General features: G+C 39.1%; 3 protein-coding genes across 3 annotated transcripts; 1 reads left to right on the top strand and 2 right to left on the bottom strand.

The window, feature by feature from the left end:
• The first annotated feature begins 138 nt into the window (after nt 1-138).
• Nucleotides 139-7,496, top strand: LOC110951957 (granulocyte-macrophage colony-stimulating factor receptor subunit alpha-like). The gene is made up of 10 exons (XM_022195246.2): nt 139-224; nt 720-793; nt 2,467-2,519; nt 2,621-2,775; nt 3,927-4,102; nt 4,287-4,420; nt 5,890-6,034; nt 6,183-6,288; nt 6,773-6,854; nt 6,938-7,496. The coding sequence occupies exons 2-10, from the start codon at nt 727-729 to the stop codon at nt 7,022-7,024; spliced, it is 1,005 nt and encodes a 334-aa protein (XP_022050938.2). The 5' UTR covers nt 139-224; nt 720-726; the 3' UTR covers nt 7,025-7,496.
• Nucleotides 7,497-8,603: 1,107 nt separating this feature from the next.
• On the bottom strand, nt 8,604-13,730 carry LOC110951958 (SH2 domain-containing protein 1A-like). Its single transcript, XM_022195247.2, has 4 exons — nt 13,509-13,730; nt 11,238-11,298; nt 11,023-11,158; nt 8,604-9,316 (listed from the first exon to the last, which is right to left on the bottom strand). Exons 1-4 carry the CDS (start codon nt 13,682-13,684, stop codon nt 9,267-9,269), a joined length of 423 nt encoding a protein of 140 aa, XP_022050939.1. The 5' UTR covers nt 13,685-13,730; the 3' UTR covers nt 8,604-9,266.
• A 220-nt stretch (nt 13,731-13,950) lies between these two features.
• LOC110951959 (uncharacterized protein CXorf38 homolog) lies at nt 13,951-18,943 on the bottom strand. The gene is made up of 6 exons (XM_022195248.2): nt 18,695-18,943; nt 18,464-18,598; nt 17,405-17,527; nt 16,127-16,276; nt 15,832-16,044; nt 13,951-15,735 (listed from the first exon to the last, which is right to left on the bottom strand). Exons 1-6 carry the CDS (start codon nt 18,896-18,898, stop codon nt 15,625-15,627), a joined length of 936 nt encoding a protein of 311 aa, XP_022050940.1. The 5' UTR covers nt 18,899-18,943; the 3' UTR covers nt 13,951-15,624.
• Between the last annotated feature and the right edge of the window lie 6,495 nt (nt 18,944-25,438).

Genomic DNA, 25,438 nt, shown 5'->3' with positions numbered 1-25,438 from the left:
CTCTGACATAGTTTATTGTCATTTGGTTGTTTCATTAGAAGTTTGTCATAACTAAAAAAGACTGATGCAAGCTGTTGTGTTGTAGTTTTGTTCTGAGCGCAGCGCTTGGCTTCCTGAACCCTCGTGCATTACGTGACGTCACGCTTCTTCTTTCCCCAGAAATGTGTCTTTGTCTTCAGGCAGCGAGAGCTACAGCGAGCGACAGAGTGGAGGAGCAGCAGGAGGTAACTTCTTCTCACTAATGTTGTTTACTATAATGTTATTAGGATTGATGCTTTTGTGTTAGCTTTGAGGAGACCTTGAACCCAGAGTAGCACGTTATAGTTATATCCATTAATGGCGTGAGTGTGTTGGCAAAGCAAAGCAGCGATAACTCAGTGATTCTGTCTTTTTTTATGGAGGAGGTAAAGATGTTTATAGGCAGTTGAGATGCTTATGTTGTTAAAACTTACAAGAGAATGTGAAACAGTGGAGAATTTGCACTCGTATAAGGCAAGCAGCTTATTTAAGTTTCATTATTTGCCCACTGAGATGTCTTACTATCACGCAACCTCTAGATGTTAGCGCTTAAAAAGGGGAAGTATGAAATGCCAGGAAATTACTAAGTGTGTTGTGATAAAATAGCGTCCCCATGCTGACTGAATCTTACCTCAGTACTGTGCGTTCATCAGTGGGTGTTAATGTACACCTGTCTGTTTTTGTGTCTTATGAAACCGCAGGTTGGCTATGAAGCTGTTTCCTGCTTATCCAACTCTTTGGACCAGTTTGCTGGTTTTGTGGGTGTCACAAGGTGGTGAGTGGCTTTTGGTATTACACACAATTCACACACATACGCGCCGCCAATATGCCAACGGGATGATGTTAAATAGCTGTCAAAATGGGATTTTTTTTTCCTAAGTAAGCCATATTTTATTCCTCAAAGGTTGTTTTGCTGTTCTTGTTTTCATCGGGGTGGTGGCACAGTTTGTTTCCTTTTTCCTCGTACATGAAGTTTGAAGTTTTGTCCTTTGACCCCCCCAGCTCTGAGCCACAGTCCACCCAACGCAAAACCTTTTGTTCAAATGATAAGAAGTAATTAAGACCCTGAAGGGGGGAAGTGGACAGGCATGGAAAAGGGAAAGCGACACTCAATCGGCCACATATTCGGCTTTCTTGGTGGTTGAGGATTTTCCCCACCTCAGAATTCCCTGAAGTGAATGTTTTTGTGATGGGTTCTGAGCTCTGTTGGCTTGATTTGGACTCTGGAGCTCTTGGAGGAGGAAATGCAAGCCAAAGAGAGGACTTAGGCAGTCTGAGGTTAGCTAGAATGAGGCTAGGATGAGGGTCTGAAGGGAACAATGCAGTCCAGTGGGGTTTCTAAGGTGGTTCAGACTTCTGTTTTTGTGTTCTTGGACAAACACAAAAACGGAAGTCTGAACCACTCCACTACACTTGAAAGACAGCAAGTAGTGTGAACTCCTAAATGAGTGATTTCAATTGCTGAAAGGCATTAACATTCTTTCTGTTTTAATTTCATAATGGTTCGAGAAGCAGATTTCCACTGCAGGGAGTCAGGATAGACACAAGATGGCGCATATGTTAACAGGAATGGCCCCTGATCAGCCCTTTCAGCCTCTGCTTTGACAGTTTTAACGATAACATCAAGTGTGCTGAAACAAAAAGAAAGAGTGCTAATAAAAACATTCACCAAAGCTGAAAGGGGACTTCAGATTCTCTATATATGTTCTGGTGAACTCTTGCCAAGATTTTTGCTTTCCCTTTACTTCTCTCCCATAAAGCTTTGTCTGATGAAGAACATGCAGCAGCTGTTGTATACACAGCTTTATTTCTCTTAGTCACTGAAGCTTGTAACTGCTCCAGAGGAGTTATATGTCTTAGTGGCCTTCACTAGTCACATTCCCTCCATTTCTTAATGATAGATTTAACAGTGACTTGGAAATTTTATTGACTTAATCCCTGACTTATGATTTTTAATGGCCTTTTCACAGACAAACCATTAATGGCGTGAGTGTGTTGACAAAGCAAAGCAGTGATAACTCAGTGATTCTGTCTCTTTTATGGAGGATGTAAAGATGTTTATAGGCAGTTGAGATGCTTATGTTGTTAAAACTTACAAGAGAATGTGAAACAGTGGAGAGTTTTCACAGTGAAACTTCTTTTTCTCACAAATGTTGAAAATGTGGACATTAGACGTTTCACTGTGAATCTATTTTTTTTCCACATTTTCAAACCTCAACAGGACGACACGAGGGTTAAAGGAAAAACATTTCAAATGCTGATGAATTAAACATGGTGCACTGCAGAAGAGAGTCTGTGTTGTGTTTTAATGTCAGCAGGCTGTACTGTCGCTCACGTTGAGTTACATGTTGTTATGTGTTCATTCTCAGAGTTCAAAGCTGTGGCCAACATGAATTATAATTCTCTTTTCTGTAATGCTGTAACTATGTGTACCATTTCTTTTAACAGTGGCTGAGGACAACAGCTTAAATGTCTGTGAGGAGGATATAGAACTTGGCCTGGTGAGAATCTAAGTTTTTTTTTTTTAACTTCTAAAGGCTGCAAAGACGCAGTTAAACCTCGATGCTTGAATATAGATCTGTGTTTTGGTTTTATATTTCAGGTCCGAGTGCAGGATTCTACTGAGATGGATGATCATGTAGAGAGGACTGATGTAGAAGAAAAATTTATCTGCCTCCTTTACCCAACCAATATACTCAACTGCTCCTGGTCGTTTGACACATCAGAGAAGGACTTTCAGCTTTCAGTTCATATGAGGTATTCTGTATTTTAATGAGACATTACCCAGATTTACTTGCATACATGTGTTCCCATATTTTTCACAAGTATTTCTCAGTATGAACATCTGAGACAAAATGCAAGTCATGCACAAGAAAATGAAGACGCTTTTCTTTGTCCAGTGCCTTTAAAACATATCCCCCCCCCCTTTCGGGAGTTTAAATTAAATTGAATCATTGAATCATTGAATCATGGTCACTTTTATTAGGGTTTTGACAAGAATTTACAAATTAAAAAACATTGTTTCATGTCAAGTTTCTACAAAATAATGTCAGTTAATTAAAAGCATAAAGCACAAAATAACTGCATAGTTATACACCCCCATTAACCCCTTAATGCCTATTGAATTCACTAAACACCACTTTCATTCAGACTGCAGCAGAGATAGCGTATCCATTCCCCCAGTACCGGTTTGTGAATATTCAATACGTACCTCGAAACCTTTTGCAAACACTGGTTTCTTGTAGGACCAGTCGGAGTAGGAACTATCTGTTATTATTATTATTGTTATTATTATTATATATCTGTTCTATGTGTAATAGATAAATTAACAATCTCCACTTATTTTAGCATCAGCTGGAAAGCAAAAACACACAAAAAATGTTTTCTATTCAATTGTAAATAAATTCGGGCGTCAAGGGGTTAACCCTCGTGTTGTCCTGCTGATCAAAATTGTCCCATTTTGAAGTTTGAAAATACGGGGGAAAAAATATATTTTCACAGTGAAACTTCTGATGTGTACATTTTCAACTTTTTTGGGAAATTGTTGAATATTTTTTGTTGGAAAAAAGAAATGTTAAAGATGTTTCTTAAGAACATTCATAAAAAAATCAACCAAAATCCAGTGAAATTTTACTGATATTAAGTTGTATTGATACAATCTGATGAGGCAGTGTTTAGATCATGGATGGAGGAATATTTCAAATGAACAAACTTATTTTGCAGAAATTTGTTTTCACATTTACATAAAAGACTTTTGTTTTTTTTAAATGAAATCTTCTCAAAAAGTCACATTAAATTGACCATGACACAGCAGAAAACTTCAAACAACAGCAAATCATATTTACAAAGGAGTTACATTCCAATGAACACATTATTTTGAGTGTGTATCTCTAATTTTCTTTCCTCAGTTTTTGTGATGGAAACGCAGTTCCCTCTCGAAACATTTCGTCCGTGGAAAGAGTTGGATCACTGTCTTTGGATCTCAGTGAGCATGAGATGCCTCAATTTGTAATCCTCCACCTAAACATGTCCCAGCACAACGAGTGGAAAACTTACACCGACAAGTACGACATGGCGCTGCTAGGTAACACTCCAAGACAAACGCTGTTACAGAGCTGATGATATTACACTTCAGATTTTTAAAAATGTAATCACTGAAGGGCCTAATGTATGTGTGGTTTGACTGAGGGTTTTTTTGTACAGTCCTCAGTAAATTTTCAGGACTAATCATAATTTATTTTCTAATAGTATGGTTGCGCTTTTCACAGAGGTTCTGTCTCCACCCCAGAACATCTCTGCTTCAATCAAAAATGGAGCTCTCAACATAACATGGGATGTGCCTCACAGCCGATCAGACTACAGTCCGAGATGTTTTACATATGAGCTGGACATGGGTGACCAGGTGCAGTATGTCTTGAGTGTGTGGATCACTGTGGGTGCTGATCAATTCAAGGATAAGACACCCCATTTACTGCATTACTTTCTGGTAAGGGACATATCAGCAGAACTATTGAACAAGACAAACCTGACAAGATTTAAAAGGTAACAAAGTCTAAAAAGGGAGAGCAAACTAAAACTGCTGTACAGGGATATCAGATAATATCGGCCCACAAATATCTATCTATATCTATATCTATATATATATATATGTGTGTGTGTGTATATTTATATATATATATATATATATATATATATAAATCAGTTTTCATGATAGGCAAAAAAAAACGATAACGATACTGACTGATATTACGTTTTCATGCCAATGATATTTATATATATATATGTACAGTCGAGGTCAAAGGTTTACATACACTTGTAAAGAACATAATGTCATGGCTCTCTTGAGTTTCCAGTTATTTCTACAACTCTGATTTTTCTCTGATAGAGTGATTGGAACAGATACTTCTTTGTCACAAAAAACATTCATGAAGTTTGGTTCTTTTATGACTTTATTATGGGTTAACAGAAAAAGTGACCAAATCTGCTGGGTCAAAAATATACATACAGCAACATGAATTAGCAATTTTGGTGACTTAGAAAGTTGTGTCAATGAAATGAGCTTCATAGCATTGCCTCTTAACTTCTTGTGAGTGATTATGAGTGACTACAGCTGGTTACTTCTCTGAGGCCATTTAAATAGGGCTCAGTGGATACAAATGCCCACAAACGCTACAACGGGAAAGTCAAAGGAGCTCAGCATGGATGTGAAAAAGCGAATCATTGACTTGAACAAGTCAGGAAAGTCACTTGGAGCCATTTCAAAGCAGCTGCAGGTCCCAAGAGCAACAGTGCAAACAATTGTTTGCACTGTCATAATAAAGTCATAAAAGAACCAAACTTCATGAATGTTTTTTGTGACAAAGAAGTATCTGTTCCAATCACTCTATCAGAGAAAAATCAGAGTTGTAGAAATAACTGGAAACTCAAGAGAGCCATGACATGATGTTCTTTACAAGTGTATGTAAACTTTTGACCTCGACTGTATGTATATGTATATGTATATATATATATATATATATATATATATATATATATATATATATATATATATATGGCGTTTTCCCATAACTTAAGTTGAAGTACTTTTCTTATTTTGCACAGACAATGTTTACATTTGGAAAGCCTTGCTGCATTTGAGAATGCATGCAATGGAGCATCACAATAAAATTTTAACATGATGTGTTAATTCCATGACAGGAAATATGTGATGTTACTTAAAATTAATTAAATAGCCCACATATATTGGTATCGGTTGACATCAAAGTCGGAAATAGAGAGTTGGACAATATCGGCAAATCGGTTATTGGCAAAAAAAGCCAATATCTGACATCCCCACTGCTTAGAGTTTACTAAAGAATCTTTTTACAGCAGGAAAAACCAAAAACCTTCACCGCCAAGCGGTTCTATATAGAGCCAAGTGTAGATCCCAGCCGCACCTACAAAGTGAGAATGAGGACGGTACTGGCGAACACATGCCATGGATCTCCTGAATGGAGTGACTGGAGTCAAACTGTCAGTGAGTGCTCTCTGTTGAACAATAATTTAATCAATATCTGGTCAACGTTATCCACTGATTCAATGGTCAGTGCCTGGAAGATTGACTACTAACAAAAGCATCAACTTCAGCGCAATAATCAGCTTCGTTGTGTGTCTGTGTATTTCAGCGGTGGAACAGTCAGCATACAAACTCAACCCTGTGGTGATCATCTCCATTTCCCTCGGATTACCCATGATCCTCCTGGCTGTGTTGTTGTTGGTGCGCTATCAGAGGTACAGTTTGTCTGTTTCTGGCTGAATTACGCTAACACCTGCTTTTTTTTTTTATCCTTTTTGATGAGCTGTTTCTAAACTGCTAGATAAAATCTGTCCTGGTTTTCAAATGTGAACCAGAGTCAAAAAAGAGGTTAAAGTTGACCCAGAGGACAGCAGAAGCAAAGTAAACAAAGCAGAAGTGAGAGACCTGTGTAGGGGCTTTTCTTTGAAAAGCCACAAGAGCATCCACCCTAAACTTCCTTAAACTGCAGACACAAGTCCTCCTGCATGAGCTGTGAGCAGAAAACACCCAAAGAGAAAATGCGATCACAGATAAAGGACAGATGAACTTCCTTCCCCTTTTCTTTGATTGTTTCACATGTATAAAAATACTGCATGTATCAACTATTATGTTTTTCCAGTGCAGCAGGCAGCAGAAGAACTTCAGATTGTGCATTAACGGTCCTGCCTAAGGCTCATGTTGTGTACGTGTGTTTTTCAGGGTGACTAAGATTCTGTTCCCACCGATTCCTCGTCCGCCGGCAAAGTACAAATATTTTTTGGAAAAAAATGATGCATTTAATGTAAGTACACACCCATTTGCTGCACATTTAACAGCTGACACTGGCATACAAAAGATCCTAAAGCTGGTTTCTTGTGTTTTTAGTTCTTTCACCCTGCGCCACCAGCGAAGCCTGAAGAGGAGATCACAGAAGTGGAAGAGGCAGAGCCGAACACTGGAAAGTCATTTTAAAAGCAACACCAGATGGACACATTGAAATGCTTTTGTTTAAATCTATGCACTGCCAGGCTTTCATATATATATATATATATATATATATATATATATGCTAGAATAGACATGGTGAATGCAGGAAAAGTGAGTGCTGATGTGTATTTATGTGCAAACGGTGGTCAAATGCTTTTATAGTCTTGAAGTCGTGCTGTCAGATCTAAACATTTGTTGCACATTGTGTGACGTTTATTACATTTTAATGCATTTACACCAATATGAAAGCAAAATATGCTGTAGATTATTTGTCATTATAATGAGAAGGACTTGCCTTTAGCATGCTCTGCTTGATTGTCTCATTCAAATGTGTTTATTTTGCTTAACTTAAGTAATGTGACTAGAATCTACCAGTTCACTGGTGAGATTTGATCTGGAGCTTCTATAAAATGATTGTCATGTTTATTTGTGAAATAAAGTTGGGTGAGATATTGTCTCCTGTGCTCTGCTCATTGTAACCCTGAGAGCAGTTTAGCTGAGCAGCCTCGATAAAACCTAAAGAATCAGAGGTAACTCTGCTTAGAAAAAGACACTAAAAATTGAGGAAATACTAAATTTTTGCAGAAGGTTGATACAACTCCCATGTGGGTCCACTAGATGTGAAGCCACAGCCAACATGCATGTAGCTCCGCTTAGCACAAAGATTTCAACAGTCTAAGACCATTTATATACTACCTGCATCCAGGAGAAGTGATGATGTCTAAGTCCTTAAGGTGGTGTTTTCTATGAGGGCAGTTGTGTTCATGTTGCAGCAAATATGCAGATGACAATCTACTGTGCATTTGTGGAACGCATCCCCCAAGCAGAGCACAAAATAGGATCATTTTTAACACATATTTGGATAAAATTTCTATATTCCTGGTTCAGGGCTTGGTTAGCCTTCGTTGCAGACACACAATGACAGCTGTGGACAACGTGAACATGTAGCTGTTCTGCTTTCTAGTCTGCTGAGAGGACGTCAACCACTAAAGTAGTTTGTGGTTTATGTATTTCAGCGTTTTCACAGCTGATGCCCTTGTAGCAGGATGTCCACACAGATCTTCACCTGCACTGTCTGATAGCTAGAGTTGTTGCTGCCTATTTTTGTTATTTGTCTTTTAGGCAGATTGAAAAAACAAGATGTAAGATATGAATCAGTAAGCTTTAGAGGTGCTGGTATCTTTGGTACCAAGCCAGGCAGGGTTCCTTTCCCTCTTGTTTCAGGTCTTCATTACTAAGCTAAGCTAACTAACTATTACTTAATTTTGGATCTATCTTCTCATCTGCGTGTGCACAAAAAAACAAATATACACATTTCCCAAAATGATGTACTTTACAGTTGTCACAACTCTTACATTCTGAAGAAGCTCCTATTATGAACCTCAGAGTGTTTTAAAGAAAGAAACAAAACATTTAATGACTGAAGTGTAGGTGCTGTTGGAAGCTTTGTACGAAATCTATGCGTCTGGCAGAATGACGGTAACACTGGATAGGCCTGAGTGAAGCTAAAGCTAAAAGGGCGACGGACTGGGTGCTCATTTAATGCAACTGGAAACAGTGGACATTACTTCAACCTTTATCTTTTATTCTTTCACAGTTGATACCAGAGATTTGAGTTCATGGACAGATCTGAACATCATCGTGTAGATTTGATATCGTCAGTCTCAGAAGAGACATGTCTTGGAAAAATGAATTAATAAAGTTGAATTGGTGAAAGAAGTTTGGCCACAGTAGTTTGAATGATCTGCCTTCTCTGTGATGCTACATGTTCTGTGTTGTTACAGCCTGAGGCCATTTTGGTTCATGGTGTCAAAACATACAGATAAACCACACAGCCTCTACACAACAGTGACTTCCCCATAATGACATAAAAACCCCAAACATCAGCTGTCTTGACCCAAATATGGTGAAACATCAGAACACACACAGTTATTATGCACAAGACTCAGACTGAGCTTCTAAGAAAGGAAGGTGTTGGTGCTGGTGCAGTCGTCGTCACGAACAAATAAAGACAGTAACGGATCACATATAGAAGTCTGCTGAAAATAAAACCAGAAATAGTGTGCGTTATATTTACACAGCATTAACTAAGAAACTCTCACCTAAGCTAAATTTAAACATTTTTCAATGACTTTGAAGTCTCCGGAAGTTGCTAGACAGTGTCTGCATGATTCTGTTGTCCTCTTTCCTGTCTGATTAACAGCATCAGTCTGAAGATGGGAAGAAATCAGCACACAGAGCTGCTGCTGCCGCTGCTCAACTCCATGTAGACAAACTCTGTGGTGGAGACCATTGAAAGTGGGTTAGAGTTGACTGAGTAGGTCATAAGCCAAAAAAGACAGCTCGCAGACGAAAAAGAAGTCTTTGACACACCACAAACACAAACCATGTCTGTACGAATGCAAAGACCAGATTTAGGTCTATACGGATCAACTGCAACTTTAAAACCACCGGCATGCAAAGAAAACAACCAAGATCATCCTGTTCAATGCAACGTTTTGCTGGGAAACCTTGGGTCCAGACATTCACACGGATGCTACCTCCTCCTCACCAGTGGTAACAGGACTCCCCAACAGGAGCAACATCAGGACAACGTGCCCCATCACACTGCAAAAGCACCGGGAAAAAATGCCCCTTTCAAAACAAGAAAAAAACTTATTTCAAGAACTTGTACCTTGAAATAAGTGGAAAAAAATCTGCCAGTAGAACAAGTGAAAAATGGCTTGGTAAGATTTTTTGATTTTGTCAAGCTTAGGTGTCAAAACCCTCCTGTCGTCCTCATTTATGGCACCAAAAAATATTGTTGCCCTGAAAAGAATTCAGCAAAAAAAATTCCCAAATTTCTAAAAATTTGCAAAATCTTCAGGAAGAAAATTCCTTAAAAGTTTCCCTTAAAAGTTTTATTTTAAAAAAAATTCCAAAATTTGGCAAGAAAATTTTAAAAATGAAAAAAAATGTAAATATTTTCAAAAAATGAATAAAAATCATCCAAAAAATATTCTAAAAATATCTGATTCCATACATATATGTGAAAGTTCTAATATTTTATTTAAGAACATTCGGGAAAAAATCTTCTGAGTGTTCTTAAAGAAACATTTTTTTAACATTTCTTTTTTTTTTGCACCAAAAAATGTTCAAAAATTTCCCAAAATATTGAAAATGTGGAAGTTTTCACTGTGAAAACATATGGTTTTTTCCCTCATTTTCAAACTTTAAAACAGGTCAATTTGATCATCAGGACGACACGAGGGCTAAAACAAGATAATTTCAAGATTGTTTGACTTTACAAGATATTTAAGATGCATTGTCTTAAAACAAGTCCCTCTATCTTGTTGAAATGTCACTTGTTAAGTGAATTTACCTTAAATCAAGTGAGATGAGACATTTTGACTAAAAATAAGACAAATAGCCTCAGTAAGATTTTGAGTTTTTGCAGTGAGCTGCTCGAGGACAGCTTGAGGAAAACGACTAAGAACTTAACGTGTTGATCATTCCTCCAAACTCACCGGATATCTGATCAAGTGTCCGTAAATGGATGATTAGACCACACTATGTGGTGTTTTAAAACGTTTCTGGTACCTGCAACTTCACAATCCTTCTTATAATGACTTGAAAATACTTGTTTGGGTGAGATTGAGAGAAGTCTGCTGGACCGAGATGTTCATTTGTTCTTTGTCAGATTAATTTTAAGTTCAGTGTGATGAACAGTCACGGGAGAGTCGGCCCTGCAAACCACAGGACCCACTGTAAATTTCCCAGTGCTAGATACCACAGATCATCACAAAAGGCTTCCTGTCTTCACCTCGACAGATCAGAGCTGTTTTGGCAGCATGAGAAAAACCAAGACAATATAAGGCAGGTGTTTTTAATGTTGTGAACGGTGCATACCGTACTAAGAGATTTTTGAGGCCGCCTTTGCAGTTTGGCACTATTCAGTAGCATATAAAGCAGAATAAGCTTGTGTGTGCATGTGCGCGTCGTACCCGGGTTGTTCTGTAGTTGTGTTTTGTCCAGTGGGTCTGTGAAGGGGACGATACCAACATCAGAGGCGGTAGATCTTCTGTAGGTCTGTATCAGTGTTTCCAGGGTCCTAAATTTTTGTGGTCTGACTCTCAAATCCTGCAAATCAAACAGTCACAAACCTTAAATAAGCGCCTCAGTCGCGTGTTTGTGTTCTGCATGCAAAACCCTCACCCACCTGGAGACACCAGCCGTCGGCGGAGTGTACGAGCCTGTAGGTGTGCACGAACGGTGTTTTCCTGTGACACAAAAAGATGTGAAATTTGAATGTATTTCTGCGCTGGGAGATCAAAAATACACGTTCATGTGATGATTAAACCCGAAAGAGGCGCGAAATGTGGAACAGAGGCTGCAGCGACTCAGTGGTTTCGTGTTCGACACACTTTGGGGCGAGACCAGATCTCAGCTACGATTTAATAACTGATGGAGCTTATTTAAAATATATCAAATTTGAATAAGAATTTCTTCATGTTCGTCTTTCTCTCATAGGATTCCCTTGCTTTAGAAGCTGCTAGATTAAATTATGTTTTCATGTTTTCCACATGAAACTGGAAAATATATTTATCTTTGTGACAAATATCTGTAGTTCTTAAGTGACGCTTTGTTGTGTCTGAACCATCGAAACACAGTTCACAGTTCACACAGCAGTGAAAGGAGGTGAAAAGTGGGGCTTAAACCCTTTAGGTTTTGATTTCCAGTTATTTATGCCTCACATAGTTTTTTTTTGTGCTCTAAATATTTACCAGTGTTCCTGAGTTTAAATGTAACAGAATTTCTCTGAAAATAGAAAAAAACTAAGAAAAAGCAGCATAACTTTTTTTGTTTCAGAGAAGAAGTTAAATATTAAAGCTGCTGCCACTGGCTGCTCCTTTTTAAATCCAAATATAGTGTGAGAATGTGCAGCTGAACACATGCAATGAAAGACCATATGTGGATATGTGGTTTCCTGTCAGGCATCAAAGTACATTCATATTTAATAAAGCAAGACTGTAAAAAAAAGAACAACAAAACTTAATACAAAAGAAGGACCATATTCCAACAAATACATATTATACACTGATTCAAACACATTTAAGAAGCTTCTGTAATTACATAAGATGTTGATTTAACAAACAAATCTATCACGAACCAACACTTCATTTAGTGTTATTTGTCATTAATTGTGTATAATTTTAGAAATATATTTAAAGAATTAAACTTGAATTAATCTACTGAATAAAAATGGAGTATTTGTGAAATTATCCAAAACACATGACTGCATTTAAGCTGCATTTTAATGTTTAAAAACTCAAAAAGAGAGTAAAGTTTGTGGTTATTCTGAGCTATTTTTTCTGTACTTTCATTGATATATAATCTATTTCAAAAATGCAGAGAATAATAATCTTTAAAATAAAAGGGAAGCAGGCCATTATGCAATTTACAGTGTGGAATACTGTAGCATGTAAAGTGCTTTTTATTTACATAAAAGCTCTTTTTCTTCCTCCATTTGTGATAATTGCAGATTCTAAAACACGAGGACTTGCTCGCCTTCTCTTTTTATGAAAAACACTTGATTTGTTTTATTTTACTGCTTGGTCTGCTGCTTGAATAAAACAAAGCTCTGCGATTGTTTCACTTTGTGCTCTGCCTTCATTTCAATCTGAAACTCTCTCAGCAACGTAGTAAAAGATGAATTCCACAAACAGACACGTGCAGCTTGTGTTAATCACGGCGCTCATTTTTCTGCATTGAGTGCTTTTACTTTAAATACTTGAAGTGTTTTGTTTGCTCAGACTTATGCTTGTGTTTTCATGCCGGAATTTTTCTCGTAAATAGTATTTTCAAATGTGGTTTTACGGTACTTTTGCTGAAGGATCTAAGCACTTCCTCCATCAGTATCATCATTTAGCAGAAATTACAAGCTTGTTGTGCACAATATGAAATGCTGTTTATTTTGTGTTCTTATGGAGAGGAACTTTAATTCTTGGCTAATAGCTCCACATATTGTGATAAAAAATGTGTAGAAAGTTCTTTTTTGTGTGATTTTAGACACATTTTAACTCAATTTGTTGACGCTCTGTGTCTTCTTTGCAAAAAATTAGTGACGCATCATTTTTCTTTCAGGACAAACACAGTTCAAACTTGTCATTTTGTTCATTTAACAAAAGCACTGAGCAAAATAACAGAAACACTGAGGTGTAAATTGCTTTCATCTCTGCCCTTTGTGTGTCTCTGAAAGTTTACGGATGTTTTATTGCAAAAAATAATTTAAAAAAGCTGCTAGAAAGGAGACATTGTGTGTACGTTGCTGCATCAACACACCCAGCTGGGTTTCTCAGCCCATCTCCATGTGATGTATGATTAAAGACCATTACTACAAACAGAACATGCTCAGTGTATTTAATGATGGATAAATAGCTTAAATAAAGACTCATGTAGGAGAAGTGAATGTCGTTTTTGCTCAGCTCACCTCACACACAGACAGAAGGCCCCCTGAACCGTCTCGCTGTCTCTTAGCAGAAAGCTGCCGTCGTGTCCAAACCTCTCCAGCAGCCTCTCCGTGGCTTCACTTCCAATCCTGCCAAAGTAAATGGACTGAACCAGAACCCCTTCCCTGTCCATGATGCCTGGGAGGCAGGCGCCCATTTGAGCTGTGTGAAAGCGCAGCAGACTGCAGCAGCAGATGAGTGTGTGAGAGGCGATGAGGCTATGAGGCAGGAAAAGCTTTTCTGGTTTTCACACTTTTCTGTCATGCAGCTGCACCTCACATGTCATGAACTTTTTTTTCTCTTTTAACCTGAATAATAGATTTTATCTGCTGAAAACTGAAAGTACTCGATGCCGTTGTTGCGGCTCGGTTCATTTATGAAACAGTTCTTGTTCTTAAAGACACAGAAGAAAGAAAATATGAATAAAAGAATACACATTTTTATTAAATATTTTAAAATGTATTTCTCGCCAACACTTTTGTGATTTTTTAATGCTGATGTACAGAATTGCATTTAGTCAATTTTACTGGCATTTTTCATGTGTATCATGAGTCTCTTCAGCACACATTCATATACATTCATCTGTTGGACAATAGAGAACAGTGGCTTTGAGCAGGTAGATATGCAAACAAACACATAAACCACCAGCCCACTCGTCCACCCACACACACTAAACAATACATATCTGTGGTTTGATTCGGAGCTGTCAGGACTCTTTGCATGGTACCACCCTATAGTTTCACATGTGAGAAAAGGCTGAAGGAAACATGGCAGCAGGAAGTAACAGCATAACTACTATAAATAGTGTCCAGCTTTTATAACATAACTGCACACATGCATAAGAAATACAGTAAATATAGAATGTGCAAAGTCAAAGGGTGAATCCAGAGGAATACTATAAATCTATACGGCTCAGTGTCTTTCAGAGGCTCTGCTTCTCTGCATCAGTCAAGACAGAGTATAAAATGATAAACACAAGGTAAAGTTGGGTTTTAAGTTGCAGGAAGCACAACGGAATGTGTGTTGCTTTAATTCTCTTCTTTATTTTGACCGTCTAATCTGCTCCTTTTTGTAAGTTATTTTCTTTTAAAAATATTCCTGCTTTATGTTGCAGTCCCAGAGTTGATGTGTTTATTTCCTGTACTGTTTCTCCTTCTCAAAAAAAAAAAAAAAAAGCAACTTCCAGAACAAGAAAGAGAACAGAAAGAGAAGGAAAACAGCACCACAGATATCCCTCCTCAGGACCCCCCATCAAGAATCAAGGATATATCATGTAAAATATTACAAATATCAAAACATAACAATATTAGGGAATAAAATCATTAATGGTGCCTAAAAACACCCATGTATGTCTACAATTAACCTGTAGTCATTTCAAACTAAAGCTGATCAGATCTACCTAATCCAATAACAAAAATTCTATTAGACAACTCTTAGTTTAACGTGTAATCATTTGGTGTTTTGCTGCGTAAATTAGTTGTTTGACACAAATTTGTGACAAAGCCAAGAAAACATGGAGAACCGTGAGTACTCATGTGCCTCTGGCTTATGAATAAACATTTAAATTAGGCTTTGTAGATTTAAGATAAGTGAAGATTCAGCAAATAAACTGCTTATTTCTCACCTCAGACAGTTCAGAAACAGATTTAGGTGGATCACAAAGGCGAAATAAATGAATATTTACGTAGTTTATATACGACATAAGGCTACTCATCCTGCTCAACCCTGACTGGGTGAGGAGTTGTATCTGCTGTGGGATTCTTCTACAGGACTGATAGTTACTGTAGGAGTTCACTAACTCCAGAAGGTGGCGCTGATGCAACACTAGCTGCCACCGTCTGGGATTGTTTCGTTTTCACTACATTCACTTTGTAAGTCACTGCATAATTTGATCTTCATTATTTTTATGAGCCATTGAAGAAAAAGTCCACAGATTTTGTGTAAAATCTTTTATTCATATTTTAATAAATCCCTGTGTGCATGCTCATAGAAATCTGTTGTTCTTCAACTTATATTCTGACTTTACCTAAATCAAAAAATGACTCTAAAGACTTGGTACAAAACTCCCTGATCCTCCATTTCACCTCCACCTTCTCATTACTGTCTGGCCTGCAGAGAGTCGATGGCTTGAAGCTCCTCAGAAAACCTCTCACTGAGATCTTGGTTGGCCTGCAGGAAGCCACTCAGGCTCTTCAGCTGCCGAGTGTCCTGAGGAAGAAACAGAAAGCCGGTGAAAGGCGTGTAGCCCAAACTTTTCTTCTTATGTATCATGTGTATACGGACATCTGTAGTTGTTCTTCCAACCTGTGTCATTGTGTCACCGTCCTCAGCAGCAACCTGCAGAATCTCCTGCAACATCTCTTGGAGCAACTCAGATTCCCATCGGCTGACTAGGTCGGCGCAGATCTCTGGTTTGGGCCGTTGATTGTCAGAATCGGACTGTAATTCATTCACCAAGTCAGCAGAATCCATTCGGTCCGCACCAGAGACGTATATTGACAAATCAACGGTCAGCATCTGGACAAAAAAAACAAACAAACTGTAATTCAAAACCACAGCTGAGCGTCTCCCATCATGGACTATTTTACAAACAACTAACCTCCTCAATCTGTTCTTTGACTGATGCAATCTGTGGCCCACGACTGAACTGCTGCATGAAGTGTTTCAGAACAAAGTAGTACTGTCCCATCCATTCGTCCTCCACACGAAAATCACAGGAATGCATCAGCTCGTTCCTCATTCGGATCACCTGGAGACGCACACAAACGCTCAAACATCACGAAATATCAGCAAAAATGTTCACACACAAAAAAACTTTACTTTAAATTCATTTAAGAAACTATTAATGGATTTGAAAAGGCACTAAGGAGAGAACAATCCTATTAACTGTGCAATTATGACACATTGCTGCATTCATTTACCTGCATTCATTTATAAAGTAGTGTGTGAGTCAGGTGTGGATTTATGGCATGTCCATAGGCGTCAGTTTAGGGGGGACGGTGGGGACGTGTCCCCCCCACTTTTTGTCAGGGGTCATTTTGTCTCCAACACATTCAAATTCTTCACATGTAAGTCATTGTAAACCCAGTTATTTTCAGTAGTATAGAAAATTCCGACGCTCATGAACGCACCATCCGGACTCGGCCGAGAGTTGCACAGACATGCAGCACACCTTCGTGAGGTTAAAAAAAAAAAAAAAAAAAAAAACCGCGCAGATGCTAAATTTGTGCCTGTGCCAAGTGGAAGCTCCGACCAGAGGCGTACAGGGGCAAAATTTCGGCCCGGGAGAATTAGTACTATAGCGGCCCACAGACCTCTCTACCCACATGTACCGACAGCTCAACAGTTTGAGCCTCCGCCTTTGGCGCGGTGGTTGTGAGTTTGAGCCCAGCTTATGGCATTTTGCCTCCGTTCTTCGACATTTTCTCAAAGTGCTGTGGTCTCCGTCCCCCCCCCCCCCCCCCCCCACTTTTAAAAACAAACTGACGCCCTTCATGTCAACAGGTGTACTACAATATCTTTAGAAATAACTTTCAATTTCAATCTTACTCAGTTGTTTATATAATATTTAGAAGAATGTTTCTGTAAAAATGTCATGTGGTGTTTGGTTATAGGCGGACATGTTGATTTTAGGCCTGAAAACAGCAAAAATGTCAACTATGATACAAAAAGTTCCACAATTATACATTAAACCAGCTGCAGATTTGTAACTTCACCATGAAGTCTCCAATGGTAACATGAGTGTGACTACTCAGTTTTACAGTCTGCTTTTGGCTCCTACTATGTAAGACTTGATTAATATACAGGATTTAGCATCTTACACTTGTCTAACAAAAAGCAGCACAACATACCTGATTTTAAATAGGTTAATATTTACCTCTCTGACCAGTTTTGGATCCACAGTTGAGAACCGTGTGCAGTGGTTGATCAGGTTGAGCAGAGCCGACGCATCGCACTGCCCTCCATCCTTCGTTTTAGCCTGACCTCGTGGCATGTAGGCCTGCAGAAACACAAAGAGGTCGACTCATCAGACTCACGTATTCATCTGAAACTTAAAATATTATTGAATAAATATTCATCTGCAATAAAATCACATCAACCTGTAGACATATTAGTGTATATTTTCCTCTAAAATGCAACATGAACATTGTTTTACTTCTTCTTTTCTCTCATGGAAATTTACTTTAGATATCCAATATCACCTCTGAAAAAAACCAAGATGTCAAAAAACAGAAATGAAACAGAAAATTTGAAGCTAGCTTTATCCATGTTCAGATTTCTGTTGAAGCAGATTAGTGCATATTTAGATGAATTACGCCTCCCTTTTGTAATTAAGCATTCAGATGTTAAAAGTTGAAATCTGAAAAGTTTTAGGTTACTTCTCCTTCAAGGTTTTGTTTCTCATGTTGAGTTTTTGTTCAGGCTCTGGGCTGGAAACCTAAAATGCAGCTGCATTTCCAAACACCAAACCTCCCAGTTTTTTTCCTGGATAAGGTTTTAACACACAGGTTGCTACACAGATCATTCATTTATTGATCGTTTTATTCCTGAAAACATGGGGGAAGTGACTCCTTCTAGCTGCTGACAGTAATGTGCAATTTATGGAGGAAGAAAAAGGCTCCTCTGTAAAAACAAACAAACTATGGACTATATAATGCCACTAAAATTAAAAAAGTTTGAAGCTTACTTTGACCGATGCTCAGATTTCTGTTCTGGAAATTAATTCATATCAGTGCATATTTAGACAGCGATTAGTGACAGCGATTTGTGATTGATGGGGTGATAGAAACGAAACAAAACATGGAGTCTATAATTTCAGGAAAATGAAAGTGAAAGTTTGGAGCTGACTTTGACCAAAGCTCAGATCATGGGACAGGTTTTGAAGCCGTGTCTGCTTGTGTTTCCTCCTGCTATGAGCGCAGTATTTGTGCTGTACCTTGGCCAGCTCCCAGTAATGTGTCCTCCAGTGAGGAGGGGAGCAGTTGTCCCAGTTGATGGTGGATTCAGGCTGTCTGTGGTGGGCAATGATCTCTTTCTGCCACTCTGAACACACTCTGCATGGAGAGAGAAGCTGAACACACACTCAGAATTACTATTTATACAAACTATTGTCAGAAAAACAATGCTAGAGACAGGATATGATGTATAAAGTCACAATAAATCCCACCTTGTTGCCTCTGGGTCTACAGTTTGAGTTGCAGGACATCCGCAGCAGAGATTTCCTGTTGAGCAAATCTCTATGGAAAGATCTCATGTGTTCATCAGTGAAGGGAAGCAGGAAGTCCCTCAGGATGATCAGACATCGTCCTGCCTTCAGCCAGTTTGTATATCCCCTGTCGTTCAGACGGACCTGCAGCTCCTCCAGGACCATCCCGGCTTCACTTCCTGACGTCAAAAACAACAAAGACGGAAAAGAAGCCCACGTTTGGCTCCTCCCAATCAGAGCAAACATCAGAAACCACTAGATGGCGCCATGTGCTTTGTTATTACTGCTGCTGATGTTCTCAAAGGTAAGAGGTGATTTCAAACTGCTCCTTCAGCTGCACTCTAAAACATGAAGTTGTTAATTGTTCTTTCAAAGGAAATAATTAACTTTTAATTTAATAATGTTCCTTGTTTTGTTTTTTTTTAAAAACTGCAGGCAATATCTAATAAAATGAAGAAGAAGGAAAAAAGCACAAACTGTAAATAAAGTCCATAATAAAAATCTACAATATTACAAATGGTAATTCCTTCTTTTACAATCTGTAACTGTAAAATACTGTACTTTTAATCTATTTAAATCAGCAAAAACATGATTATTTTACAGATATTAGCAAATAGTGCACATGTTAACTGTAAAATTAAATAAATATACAAACAAAACAAAAAACTGGCAAAAACTAACTAAAGCCAAAAGCAAAATATCAAAACATCAAACAGCATCAAAAATCTTTAAAATCTGTGTTTTTATAAATGGTAGTTTATTCTTTTACAGCATTCGACTGTACAAGAACTGTAAATAATGTTCAAATCAAAAGTTTTCATTATTACTAATATTAATTTCTTTCCAACAACAAATGACACGGTTTTACTGTATTTAAATCCACAAAAAGGTCATTATTTTGCAATTATTTGCTGTTGTTTTCAGTTGTAGTTGTTTTTACAGTTTTTGAATGACACCGTGTTCCACCATTTGTTTTTTTTTACAGTGTTCCACATACAGCAGACACCTGGTTGCACAGACACCTGCACAGATCCTCTGGGTGTCGGTCGCTCGCTGCCTGCAAGATGATCAGCGTGTTCAACAACATCTCATGTACTGTTTTTCAGTGTTCGTTCCTTCCTTCCCTAATGCACGAACATGGAACCCCTAAATCCCAAATCTGACTCATCTGACAAATCTTTTCAATCTATCCACTCTGTTACTGATACAACACTGAAGGCTGGTTAATGAGCGCTGCATCTGATGCCTATTTGTGGTGCTCTGGTCTTTGGAAATTATCATTTAAACTCAACAGAAAGACGCTGTTGGAATGAACGGTATGCACAGATCTGTAATCAACACAGTGGTTACAATATTGTGATTTTTGCTGGAATTTTGGGAGACTAAAGCTTCACTTACTGATTTTGTTGTTTATTTAGGCAGTGACATACAAGTTTACGTAATGGATGGGTAAGAAAACTGAATACTTACAGATTCAGCAAACTGATTTTCACTGGAAGTTCCATCTCTAGTCATGTGAAGGATGTAAGTCACTCTCCTATTGATTCTGTTTTGGTCTCTGATGCAGGTTCAATCTGTGCCTCAAACTATCTGTGAACTGTGTCTGAGCTTTAACTCTGAAACCATCAGGAAAGTCACACTGATGAGTGCCACAAAAAAATACATTGCTTGACGAAAAGCTGCAACAATGAGACACGAAGACCCTGTCTACACTAAAAATGCATTTGGGTGAAAAGATCAGAGTGAACAGCACTAAATACGAGCTTAAACGACATCAAGACACATTGTGATCTGATCATTGGAGCCATTTTTTGAGGTGTCTGGAACACATTTGACTACATATTCTTTGCAATGTAAACAACAGGAACATATATCATCAGTACAGGGTCAGAGCTAACACATGATTTTGTCTGATCTGTCTGCACTTTAGCTCCTGAATCCAGTGCACAACAAATCTGGTGCTTCTTTGGTGACTGACTGACTAGGTCGGACCCGCTGACTGTCTCGTTGAAGTGAAGTAGACATAAATGAAATCTGAAAACAAGCGTTCAGCAGTGGACACCTTGGAGACTGAGGTGTTAACAGCAATGTGTCTCGGCTGTCTGTTTGTTCTCAGATCACCAAAATGCATTTAAAAAACAAATGTAAACGGAATCGTGGTAGAGATCAGGGAATCTGCAGTGTTTTATGATAGTTACCTGTGAGTTTTTCCTCCTCTTGACACGACACATAATCATTTAATTTATCGTAGCTGTGAAAATAAACAAAAAAAGTCACACTCTAATACTTTGTTGGACTGCCTTTAGCTTTGAGTATCATTCGCTGTGGCATCGTTTCAGTAAGCTTCTGCAATGTCACAGCATTTATTTCTGTCCAGAGTTGCATTAATTTTTCACCAAGATCTGATATTGATGATGTGATAGTCGGGCCGATGCACAAAGTCTTCTCCAGCACATCCTAAAGATTCTCATTGGGGCTGAGGTCTGGACTCTGGAGGTCAATCCATGAGTGAAAATGAAGTTTCATGCTCCCTGATCCACTCATTCACAATGTGAACCCCATGAATCTTGGCATCGTCATCTTGGAACATGTTCATGTCATCAGGGAAGAAGAGCTCCATTGATATAAAGACCTGGTCATTCAGTATATTCAGATAGTCAGCTGACCTCATTCTTTGGGAACATAACGTTGCTGAACCTGACCAGCCCCAGATCATAACCCTAACCCCCACAGGCTGGTAGGCACCAGACATGATGAGTTCATCACTTCATCTGCCTCTCTTCTTACCCTGATGCACCCATCACTTTGGAACAGGGTAAATCTGGACTCATCAGACCACATGACCTTCTTCCATTGCTCCAGAGTCCAATCTTTATGCTCTCTAGCAGACTGAAGCCTTTTTCTGATTAGCCTCACTGGTCAATGGTTTTCTTAGAGCTACAGCTGTTTAGTCCCAATCCTTTGAGTTCCCTTCGCATTGTGAACGTGGAAATGCTCTTAATTCACTCATCTAAGAGTTTGTTCTGACCAAAAGATGATGATTCTCCACCATCCTTCAGGTGTTAATGATGCATTGGAAAGTTCTTAACCTGATTTCAGTAGTTTCAGCAACCTCCTTCGTTGTTTTCTTTGCTTGATGCAGGACAATAACTTGATCCTTCAGAGACAGATTAACATCCTTTCCATGACGACAGGATATGTCTTCCAACATGGTTGTTTAAGAAATAAGGAGCTCCTCACTGCATCATCTAGGGTTAAAGAAGTTGTTGCAGCTGAAACGTATTCATCGCTGCAGTAATTATCCAATAGAAGGCTCTTACCTATTTTTTTAAGCAAAATCCAGGTGGTGACTTTATTTTTGGCCTGGCGTACATCTGGAATTATTGCATCTTTAAGGATCAGAAATGTCAATCAGAATGTTTGCAGGAGCTTCCTTTCTGCTGGGCTCTAAGCAGGTTAGATCATCGATACTTTCATGTAACGTAAGACCACATCTGAATCCATAACACGCTGGCGCGCTGTGCCAAAGCCCTTATGAGAGGTGGCATCACCAGGCTGCTACATCTGCTGCCTGCTGTGAAAAGGAGCCTCGGATACCCAGAAGAGCCCAGGCCAGCAGCTGCACACGGCGACGTCCCTGAGGCTGCTGCTGGAGGTGTTCATCAGGGAGGAGCTGACAGACACCATGTATCAACTGAGACTACGGGCTTGCCGGAGGAGAGGAGCTGCTAACCCCTTGCTATTTCAAGCCTGAGCAGCATGGGGAGACATGCCGCATATGTCAAACGAAAGCACCCTGTAAAACTCTCACACTTAACACTGCTCCTTCCATTTCTAGACCTATTGTGTTGTTTGGTGGCATATTTTTTCTCATTGCTGCAGATAGCTGTCCAAACTTCGACAACATCACGATATTTCCAGTCAAACCTACAGTTCCGCTGCACAGTAATTCCTCGGCTGTCTGGCTTTTCTGCCAAACCGACGCTACACGTCAGGTTCTGGAATTAAAAGAAAAGCGGAGCAGCCAGTCTTTGTACATTTGTAATAATGCAAGGTATAGAATGAGGCAGCAGTTTATAAAGCAGCCAACTGTTCAAATATACATTGTTAGCAGTTCCTGTCTGGGGTTTATCAAGGTTGTAAGCAATCAAGAGCGGACTGTGAACCAAAAAAATCTCAACAATGACTGTACAGACTGCTGTGAAACTTTGAATGTCACATACAGCATTTTGTAAACCTTATTTATGAAAAAAAAAAATTCAAGGTTGCAGCAACAGCACATAGTATGTGAGAGCTGCCAAACACAAAGCCCTGCTTTCATGCTGTAGGAACATCAGACCAAACAATAACTAGAAATATCACCTTGTGGCTGTTTGCCTTCACCAACCAGTGAAGCTGCAGTTCACATCCAGACTAATACAGTAAAAAATAATGAAGACTTTAAAGATGGACTCAAAAGATTCGTGTCACAAATATCCAAATTTGAGGTATGGTCTCAATCCCTTCATCTTTTCCTGAGTTATAGCATTAAATAATGGCTAGGAGAGGATTATAACATGACGACAAGCCGACTTTTGATCTTTTTATAAGACATTTGTGTGAAATATTGTCTTTATATGTCTATGAATTCTTCAGTTAGAGCCAAAAACATGAGCTTTCCTGAAAACATAATTTATGAAAGTGTCTCTAATATATTGACAATATCCCTTTTGTTGCTGTGTTTCTTTATTATTGTGTGTCATGCAGAAAAGATGCATATTAAATCAATAAAAAAGATACATTCATGTGTTCTGGTCTTGCCATTGACTTCAAAGCATGGTGGTGGCAGTATCATAAACTTCATTCACTTTGACTCAAAGATCAGAGAGAAAATCGAACTTTTTCGATGCCAGCTGCCAAAGAACAAAGACAAAAAGAACAATACTGACTCTCTGTGGTGCCAGAATCATCTCTTCATCTGTTTCTGATCTAATTATTTGTGTTTTATTAGCAGTAAACAGTTGTAAATAATAGCTAAATCAAGTCCTTTATTGTATCTGCTGTTTTCGACCACTAAAAAATAAGTGAAAACAAATGAACTCTGCATAAACCACTGGTAAGTTCTGCACACTGCTTCAGGCGAGCTGTGCCCAAATACAACCTCACGAATATACCAGTACGACTGCTGACTCCCGTTAGGTCTGCAGGAGACCTGTGTGGTGTGCATGAAAACATAATGGTGGGCTGTGACCTTGCCCAACCACTTGCAGCCGCGACTGTGATTTTTTAAACTCCTTTTTCATTAAGTTTGTATTTGCCTACTCACACCACCTCCTATTCCAACACACATGCCCGATCTGATATTTATAGCCATGCAATACATGTCCTTTTTCTTTTTCAGAGTAGAAATAAAAGACAGTCAACTCAAGAGTGATGAAAATTCTCTGTTTTGAGTTTGTGTGTTTCTTCGCCTGCATCATTTGCTGGTTGGATGATTGACTGCCTTCCCCTCCAAGTGCATGCTGGGATAACGCTGCTGCCCCCCTGACCCTGCCTTTGAATAATGATGGAAGTGTACAAGAAAGAAGAGAAGCAGTGTTCTGTGCTTTTTTTCCTGTGTGCAGGTTAAACAGGCAGATCCAGATTCAGCTGAAACAGACAGAAACAGTCACAGGATTCCCAATTAAAACATATTACATTACGATTACGAACATGAAAAGACGTTTGTGTTGTATCAAATAATTTCATCTTTACATGAAAATTTAATTAGTCTTTTAGGATGTACAGAGAAAAACAAATATCCCTCTATCTTTGTAATTGGATCTCTATGGATTTGATGATAGTTAAAGTAGATTAGGCGCCCTGGAGTATGTGCGACTGTGTGCATAAATGAGCAGAGAGCCGGTGGAAGGGACACGACAATATTAATGTGCGCTCGTAGGTATGTTGGGGTGTGTGCAGGCGTGTATATAAATACATATATGCGTTTGTGTGTGTGTTGGCGTGTGTGTGTGTGTGTGCGTATGTGCCCACGATCCCAGCAGGGTGTTTTTTTTAAAGCAGAGGAGATCAAAGAGACATTAGTATTCTGAAATAAATCACATGCTCAGGCCTCACTGTGTGGGTCCCCAAACACATACACAGGAGACACACACTCTCACTCCGACTCATTCTCTCCGTCTCCTCCTTTCTCTTTCCCCCGACCATCTCTCTCTCATCAAAAGACACCACCACCACCTCTTCTTCTTCTTCTCCTCCTCCTCCTCCTTCCCTCCATCCTCCCCTCCTCTCCCCTCCTCCACCTCCGGGCCCCTAGCGGCCTTCAGAGCTATCTGCTTACTGGCTCCCAATCCTTTGTTGCATCCTTTCAGTTTCTCACGTTCCAAACTCGAGCCCCGTCTCCTCCCTTCGTCTGCAAATAAGCAGGAAAATGCTTTGTCAGAGAAAACTGTTGTTCATCGCCGAAAAAAAGTCAGAAACGCGAAGTAGGGGTTTTTGACAAGTATATCCTTAGGGAAAGACCCCTCATTCTCCCTCCCTACTCTCCATCTTTCTCCCTTTCTATCCCGTGCCTCCCCTCCACCTCCACCCATCCATCCCTCTCTTCTTTTCTCACCAGCAGAATCATTCCAAGCAAGCGGTGATCTTTTTTTTCCCTGTTCTCGGCAGCGTGAATATCTCTTCCAACTTCTGAGGCTTCCGACAATGTTGCGACTCACTCGCAAA

This window comes from Acanthochromis polyacanthus, chromosome 9 (genome assembly GCF_021347895.1).
Source record: "Acanthochromis polyacanthus isolate Apoly-LR-REF ecotype Palm Island chromosome 9, KAUST_Apoly_ChrSc, whole genome shotgun sequence".
Classification (NCBI taxonomy): domain Eukaryota; kingdom Metazoa; phylum Chordata; class Actinopteri; family Pomacentridae; genus Acanthochromis; species Acanthochromis polyacanthus.
This window is presented reverse-complemented; position numbering and strand designations above follow the sequence as displayed.

What these genes read in the sequence shown, in the direction of transcription:
- LOC110951957 (XM_022195246.2), top strand. Translation starts at nt 727, where the DNA reads ATGAAGCTGTTTCCTGCTTATCCAACTCTTTGGACCAGTTTGCTGGTT. An exon ending in CAGCTTTCAGTTCATATGAG is followed by an intron (nt 2,776 to 3,926) that starts GTATTCTGTATT and finishes TTCTTTCCTCAG; the next exon opens with TTTTTGTGATGGAAACGCAG. An exon ending in AGCTGGACATGGGTGACCAG is followed by an intron (nt 4,421 to 5,889) that starts GTGCAGTATGTC and finishes TTTTTACAGCAG; the next exon opens with GAAAAACCAAAAACCTTCAC.
- LOC110951958 (XM_022195247.2), bottom strand. Translation starts at nt 13,684, where the DNA reads ATGGGCGCCTGCCTCCCAGGCATCATGGACAGGGAAGGGGTTCTGGTT. An exon ending in CCGACGGCTGGTGTCTCCAG is followed by an intron (nt 11,159 to 11,237) that starts GTGGGTGAGGGT and finishes TTTGATTTGCAG; the next exon opens with GATTTGAGAGTCAGACCACA. An exon ending in ACAACTACAGAACAACCCGG is followed by an intron (nt 9,317 to 11,022) that starts GTACGACGCGCA and finishes TCTCCACCACAG; the next exon opens with AGTTTGTCTACATGGAGTTG.
- LOC110951959 (XM_022195248.2), bottom strand. Translation starts at nt 18,898, where the DNA reads ATGGTCCTGGAGGAGCTGCAGGTCCGTCTGAACGACAGGGGATATACA. An exon ending in GTAGACCCAGAGGCAACAAG is followed by an intron (nt 18,599 to 18,694) that starts GTGGGATTTATT and finishes GTGTGTGTTCAG; the next exon opens with CTTCTCTCTCCATGCAGAGT. An exon ending in TCAAAGAACAGATTGAGGAG is followed by an intron (nt 16,045 to 16,126) that starts GTTAGTTGTTTG and finishes TTTTTTGTCCAG; the next exon opens with ATGCTGACCGTTGATTTGTC.